An 8,242-nucleotide genomic window follows, 5' to 3' on the forward strand; every position below is an offset into this window, starting at 1 on the left:
CCATAATATTATTCCGAATATCAGTCTTATATTATTAACAATGGCCTTGTTGAATTAATAACTACTATTTTCAAATGAAAATTTAACTCTTGTAAAAGTGAGAATATTCTTATCATCATAATCATAATTAATACTAACTAACAACAATGTTATTGTTTAAACAATAATGTTAATTTTTGAATTAACAACTCAAAATTGTTGAATTCATGAGTCGCATTATTAAAATCATATTTTGAAATATAATTTTAATGATAAATATTCTTATTAAAATGACAATTATCTTGTGAAAATAGTTGTTTTATCGGTTAAATAAAAAAGGTTAATATATATTTTTTAAGTGTTTAAATTGTATTTATTACATAAAATAATCAACATTTTAACTCTAGTTACTTAATACTTATACATAATATAGGTATTTAATAAATTTTGTAATATGCTGTTAGCCGTTAGGTATATATATAAAAAAAAAATCTGTATTTTATCAGTTAATTAGTAAGTATACTTACTATAATAATAATACAAATAGAATAATATTATAATACTAATTCAGTAAAAAAAAAATGTAGTATAGTTATATTTATAATACAATCAGTTAATTTATGTATTTTAAATCTGATTCCTTTTCAGTATAAATAGGTAATAAAAAATATTCAGCTTAAGGGGACGTGATACTTAATTAAGTTTTTAAAAATATTATTATAGAAAAATACAAAAATTATTAATTTTTTAAGTCATATAAAATTTGAACTAATTTTGGGTGAGGAGTATCATATTTAGATGTTACACCAAAAAAGAAGTTTTGTATGAATAACCAAACAATAGATGATTGACTTGGGTATTCCAAGTTGAATAAGTAGAAAATTTTGTAACATACTTCTATAGCCCTTAGTATAGAATGCACTTTATACATAATTGTGTCAAAATATACTAAAATTTCTTTAGGATGAAAAATAGTTCCTACAACTAAAATGAATGGTTGGATAGGGTCCCCGCGACTTTTAAGTTGTTCTAAGTGTTGCTGCATTACATCAACGGATTCACCAAATACTATTAAACTGTCTTGTGAATCTTTAATTGAATACTTTATTACATTCTTTTTTCCTTTTTCATCTCTGGTAAGTTTTCTGGAAGTGGGAGCAAAAAGAGCATGCAGCAAATATACCAATACACAATTTTTGACATCTATAAACAATTTTTTTGTAAATAAAAATGCATTATTGTTATTAGAAGTTTAATTATATATCTTACTATCATTAATATTCATTTCATTTGTATTTTTTAAGGTGTCCAATATTTTTCGGCTGTTTAAATCTTTGATTTTTTCATCGAATAATTTAAAAATTTTTTCCGATTTGTCCTTGAAGTCTTGATATATATTAATATTAGTAGGAAATAGAACATTGTAATCAATATCAATCTAAAAAATTATTTTATATATTATAATGGACATCTATAACACGCAATTTAAAATTTCAATTCCTTACCAATTTATGGCCGTAAGGAACTTTATATTGTTTCCAATTCTTTAAAATGTCTGTAGTCGATCCAGAATTCTTAATATCATTCAATCTATAATTTACAGTAGCTTTCCAGTTCGATTCTAGTTCTGGGAATGTAGTGTCATTGTATTTCAATACATCTAGTATAGAATCTATTTCACTTTCAGATACTGTAAATAATTAAAACCAATATAAATAAAGTAAGTTTTTATAGATAAATAGGTAGTATATATTAACAATTTACCTAAGTCTTTTTCGAACCAGCCATTTTTCTGTGTTTTGTCGGTGATTATTTTGTTTTTAATGATTGTTGTAGGTATTAATCCAGTATTTTTCATATTTCTTACAGAGTTGTAATACTTGGAGTACAATTTCCCTTTGGGATTTTTGTTACAACCAATTTTCATGAAATATGTATCCTGTAGGTTTCATAGTTATTAGTCTAAGCTAATCTTAGTTATTAGTTATTACTTATTAGTATTACTAGAATGAATGAATCAAATTACCTTAACTTCTGTTTTAAACATAGCAATAATTTGGTTTGCTAGTGATTCTGCCAAACTTACTGACATAGGTATTTGTTGGGACAGTACTTGTGCAATAAGTATGTCTACTAATGTTGCCCGTATACCATCGTTCAGTTTATTGTGTGTTTTAAAATAGTCTAGTATCAGGGAACCTTGAGTAGATGAAGTGAGGACTTCGTCGACTCTTAAATTATGACATGATTTATGAGGTTTTTGAAGAGTTTCTGCAAATGATTTGTTTAAAGACATTTCATTTGAGTTTGTATTTTGACAATTATTTAAAATATTTGTGTTCTTTTGCCATTGTTCTAGTTCTTCTTCAAACTTAAATATTATTCCATATGGAAAATTGTTTAAAAGTTTGTAAACCTGCTCACTTTTCATGCGAGAAAGAGTTGTCATATCTATAAGTTGATCTACATAAATAAGCAACATAGAATAAATTACTATAAATCATTAGTTAATAATCCATTTTATGTAAAAATAGGAAAAATAAGAAACAGTGATCAAGAATTTAACCTAATATAAAATATTAATAATAATTATCATTATAATTTATTATTATAAGTCATAGTTTATAGCAATTTTCCTACCAACACATGTTTGATAAACACATTTTAATCCCCATGAATCGAATAATTGTTGCATTCTTGGCAAATCTTCCACTGGGTAATTATAATCTAATACACCACTGCCAATACTTCCATTAACTGGAGTACTAGTAAATAAATCATCATCAAACGTTTCAGGCAGTCCAAGAGATGCCTAATGAATTTTGATAAAATAGTAAACAATAAAGTCTAGTTTGAACTTATAAAATTATATATTATAGTCTTAAAATGTTTAATTTATTATAACTACTTACAGAAGAAGATTGTTGTATATTTAAATATGACCCATTAGGAGTATAATCGGACATATTGATTAGTTACTTAAGTTATTGTAACAAATATTAAATGAAAAATTGCATTACAAATCTGCAATTAAAACCAAAATTTACAAATAAAGTATTAAATCAGTTTTTAAATAGGAAAAATAGTCACATAATCAATAAGTTGACAATAAAAAATAAATATACATACACAATTAGACAGTAAAAATGTTTTTTGAGAAAATGAAAATAATATTATTAAAGCTTAACAAATTAATAAAACTGTTTTAACCGTATCATTTTTTTACCGGATGGAATGGTTGTGACATTTATGGGAGGTCCATCAAATTCATTAACACGACATATAAAACAACAATTTATCACTTCTTCACTACTACTCACATTAAAAGATTCATAATGTGAACTAAATTCGTTCAATCTTATTTCGGTAGCCAAAATATAAACCATAGTATCTGGTTGATTAATAAATATAATTTCACTGATTTTAAATAAACATGATTCTATACAATTTTTGGTTAGATAATATCCTTCTTTATATAAAATGCCATTAAATTTTAACTCAGTATAACAACTATACTGCGATGAAGTTAGATTAAGTTTACTGTTAATAGTTTCAGTGTAATTACTTATAATCTTATGTTTATCTTTAAAAATAATGTTTTTATCTGTTTCCATTAAATGTTGAGCAAATTTAAGCTGGTATTTTTTAGCTAATGTCAATGTTATATTTTTTCTAGAAGTTGTTACTCTAGCATACATTTTCAATTCCTTGTGTTTGGCCTCATAGCGAAAACACCAGTAATGCCTAGGAGGACCGGAATGTTTTATTATTGTTGGATAGTGTACTAAAAAGTGATGTTTTGGTTTTAGGCTGTCGTTAAAAAGTGTAACATACATAGAGTTGTGCTGTGAAATTAATTGTTTAAGATGAGAAATTGTATTATCAGTAAATGTGTATGATAAAAGAATGTCTAATATTTGAAGCAATATAAGGAAAAGTGCCCAAAACTCATCATTCTCCGGTATTAAGTCTCCTATCATAAGAGGAAGAAAATGAACAAAAGTCATGACTTCTCTAGCTGACATTTTCAAATGTCTTTTTTTTAAATGAACAATTTTTATAGGAGGTGAAATATTACCTACCTCTATTGGTCCATAGTTAAAATTCATTTTTCGGCTATTAAGAGTTTCTAATGAAAATAATTTTGCTGTATCAATAAAGTGTGTAAGTATATGGCATATATCATAATGACAAATACCTTCATACAAGTCATGCATGATATCTATACAAAAATTTTGAGTAACATGAAAATGAGTTACTCGATTCAACAACGACTCTTTATAAATTCCAGTTTCTATGAAATTTGAGCTAGCAACATCTACAGAATAGTTGTGAACATTACGCATAGCAGATAAATCTTCTTCATGCATTAATTTAGTTACTGTTTTATGAGCTTTACAGAAGCGGCAGAAGAAATTTGCAGAGAAAGATTTACTGAACTCCAATAAACTGTTTAAGCCTAAATTATCTCCTAGAATTATTCCTAAAACAAAATGTACATGGAAATATCCATCTTCTGTTGAAATGCTAACACCTTCACTTTCGAGTTTATTGATTTCATTAACTAAACTTTCTAAACATTTGTCATTGCCAAAAGATGAAAGATCCACATGTTTTACTAATGCAGCTAAAAAGATATTTGTTAATTTAGAACTATTTTCCGCTAACGGAAAGCTATAATATACAGCTGAAACGGATTGAAATGTTGAATGAGATCCCAATGGGTTATTAATTTCAAATTCATCCATGTACAAAAAAAAAGGTATTATAATTTTGTCGTTACTATACTGAGAGACCTTCTGTTTCCAAAGAGTCCCTTGAACAAAATTGTCCATAGTTGTACATTCATTGGTTTTATATAAATTTAATCGTGTAAACTGTTTTTTGAAATTGTCACCTTGTTCAAAATATTTTTGAAACTGGAATTTTAATGGTAATAAAGCACCTGTTGTATTTTTCTCATCAAATATAGTTTCACCAATATGTTGAACTGGACAAATTTCATTGTTTATAGTAAACTGATTTATTTTGGACAAAAATTCATTATTAATAAGCCAATCTAATAAACGATATTCAGTGCTACAGTAAAGAAAAGTATTTTCGATGACGGATGCAACTCTGTGAAATTTAGAAAGTAAAATAGGCTCTTTTATTTCATCTTCTACAACTTTTTTTAACATGGACACAATAGGAGTTAAAATCTTTTCTACTATACCAACTTGAATATTTACAATGTCTACTCTAGAAAAATTATTGTTACTATGTAAATTAACAACCAGTTCTACAGCTGACTTGTATAACAATTCACTAACTACTTCAAAATTAAATGGAATTTCAGCATTTTCATTTTCAGTTAAAAGAATATTTCTATGACTAGTTTCAGCGTTAAGAGATGGTAGTGAAGAATTGGTACAAGGTTGTTCAGGAATTTGAAAAATTAATTGTAGTTCTGGGAAGTGCTTAGCATGAATATGTCTTTTAAATGTAGCTAAGGACTGAAAAGATTGTTTACATTTACCTTCGCCACATCTATAAGTACTATGGCTTTTTAATGAATGAAATATTTTAAAATGACATACTAATGCTTTCCAATTTCCAAAGTTCAATTCACATATAAAACAAATCATTTTAAAACCAAGTAGTAGCTTATAGTTAACAATCTAATATAAGCTTAGAAATTAAATCTATATACTTCAAATTCTCCAAATGAATGTAAACAGCAGGGTCTAGACAACACTCGTTCTAACAACCTGGGAAATATTTAGCAACTATTATAATATCTAACATTAAAAATGTATCGAATATTTATATATTCACATCAAGTGTATGTATATAACTTTTAAATTACAAAAGATAACTAGTAAATAGAAATGTAATTTTAACTTACAAAACAATAACTGTATGATACTTCAAATGAATGTAAACAGCAGGGTCTAGACAACACTCGTTCTAACAACCTGGGAAATATTTAGCAACTATTATAATATCTAACATTAAAAATGTATCGAATATTTATATATTCACATCAAGTGTATGTATATAACTTTTAAATTACAAAAGATAACTAGTAAATAGAAATGTAATTTTAACTTACAAAACAATAACTGTATGATACTTCAAATGAATGTAAACAGCAGAGTCTAAACAACACTCGTTCTAACAACCTGGGAAATATTTATCAACTATTATAATATCTAACATTAAAAATGTATTGAATAGGTAGTTAACTATTTACATTAAGCTGATAGATATATAAATATATAAAATATAGATATACCTACTGTAGAATGAGGATCAGTTTGTAACAATCTCCACCAATAATAAGTAAATATGTATACAAACTTAATTTAAAGAACATTCTTTAAATAAAAAAGGTAACTAATAAATAGAAATGTAATATCAACTTACAAAGTAATAACTGTATACTTCAAATTCTCCAAATGAATGTAAACAGCAGGGTCTAGACAACACTCGTTCTAACAACCTGGGAAATATTTAGCAACTATTATAATATTTAACATTAAAAATGTAATGAATATTTATATATTCACATCAAGTGTATAGATGTACGTACAAATACATACATTTATTATAAGCAACGCAGAGTGTGGAATAAGTTTGTAACAATCTTAACCAATAATAAGTAAATATGTATACAAATTTAATTTAAAGAACATTCTTTTAATAAAAAAGGTAACTAATAAATAGAAATGTAATATCAACTCACAAAGTAATAACTGTATACTTCAATTTTTTCAAATGAATGTAAATAGCAGAGTCTAGACAACACTTATTTAAACAACCTGGAAAATAATTAGCAACTATTACAATATCTAACATTACAATGTAATGAATAAGTATTTAATTATTTACATTAAGTTTATAGATATATAAATACATAAAATATAAATTATACCTACCGTAGAGTGCGGGATCAGTTTGTAACAATCTCCACCAATAATAAGTAAATATGTATACCAATTTAATTAAAAACCATTCTATTAAATAAAAAAAGGTAACTTATAAATAAAATGTAATATCAACTTACACAATAATAACTGTATACCTACTTCAAATTCTTCCACAAAATGTGTGTAACTTTGTTGTTTGTAACAAGGCGAAAATCTTCAAACACTTTTTCTAATTGTTATTACTCACTATATACTTAACAGTTTTTAATTACCTATATTATATATACTATATTCATACACAGCTGATCAAGTACTATATTCTACTATAATGACACAATGTCAAAAACCGCTGCATAAACTTCAAGTACACCAGTAACAATTATTTCAACGTGTGCTTTCAAACAGTGAAAAAAAAGTATAAATCGTTATTTAGTTACAATGGTTGAATTAAAAGATAACATATTAAATTTGATAATATTATAACGATATCTTGATAATATTCTTTTTAATATGATAGTTGTTATAATATTTTGGTAAAAACCCGGTTATTTATAGCTTTAAATTATTAGGAGGGTATAGTATTATTTTGACAATTTTTACAGTGATATTTTAATAATATATTATCAATCTTTACGTCTTTGTGACTTGTTAAATTACCAAATATATTGTTGAAACAAACAAACATTGTCATGGTGACATATATCAGATTAATAAGACAATATTTTCATAATTACAGGTAGTTTTTTTTTCAGTGTAGTCGTATGTTGCAATATTACCTAGGTCCTAAGAAATCTCCCGAGTGCGTCCACAAAAATGGTATGACTCATTTGCGTTCCAGTTCATTTGGCAAACTGAAGTATACCTCAACAATTAGTTCAAAACTATAAAATTATTGGATTATCGTAAATTCAAAATGTCAATGTTTTTCATCACCCTACATTGTTGAATTTAAGGATTCGATTTTTTTTAGTATTTCTATTTTTTCACATGCACACATAACTAAGTTTTTATAACTATCATTCTCTAGAATAAATAGTTAGGGTACATCACCCTTTCTTTTAGTTTACATTTAAAAACAATCAATAATGAAGTAAATATTACAAGATCGCCAAACAACACACTACAATAAAATAAAAATAAGTAAATAAATCTGGGCTTGAAACCGGTATTTACCGAAAACGTAGAAAAGTATGAACTTTTTAATAACCATCACTATTATCAGTATAATAATTATTATTTTTAAATTATTTTTTAGAACATTCCAAGGAAGTAATTGATAATATGTTAAACGAGTTAGTAGTATTCAATGGTAAGAAAAATTGTTTACTCGATATTTTTTATAACATTTAATT

The 8,242-nt window shown here is 25.7% G+C and overlaps 1 protein-coding gene across 1 annotated transcript; it reads right to left on the reverse strand.

The window, feature by feature from the left end:
• Window positions 1-584: 584 nt before the first annotated feature.
• LOC132945231 (uncharacterized) lies at window positions 585-7,567 on the reverse strand. The gene is made up of 10 exons (XM_061014904.1): window positions 7,050-7,567; window positions 6,707-6,782; window positions 6,388-6,463; window positions 6,074-6,143; window positions 4,877-5,729; window positions 2,006-2,178; window positions 1,744-1,918; window positions 1,485-1,669; window positions 1,249-1,417; window positions 585-1,182 (listed from the first exon to the last, which is right to left on the reverse strand). The coding sequence occupies exons 5-10, from the start codon at window positions 5,604-5,606 to the stop codon at window positions 719-721; spliced, it is 1,896 nt and encodes a 631-aa protein (XP_060870887.1). The 5' UTR covers window positions 5,607-5,729; window positions 6,074-6,143; window positions 6,388-6,463; window positions 6,707-6,782; window positions 7,050-7,567; the 3' UTR covers window positions 585-718.
• Window positions 7,568-8,242: the final 675 nt, after the last annotated feature.

The sequence above is a fragment of the Metopolophium dirhodum genome, chromosome 5 (genome assembly GCF_019925205.1).
Source record: "Metopolophium dirhodum isolate CAU chromosome 5, ASM1992520v1, whole genome shotgun sequence".
Classification (NCBI taxonomy): Eukaryota; Metazoa; Arthropoda; class Insecta; order Hemiptera; family Aphididae; genus Metopolophium; species Metopolophium dirhodum.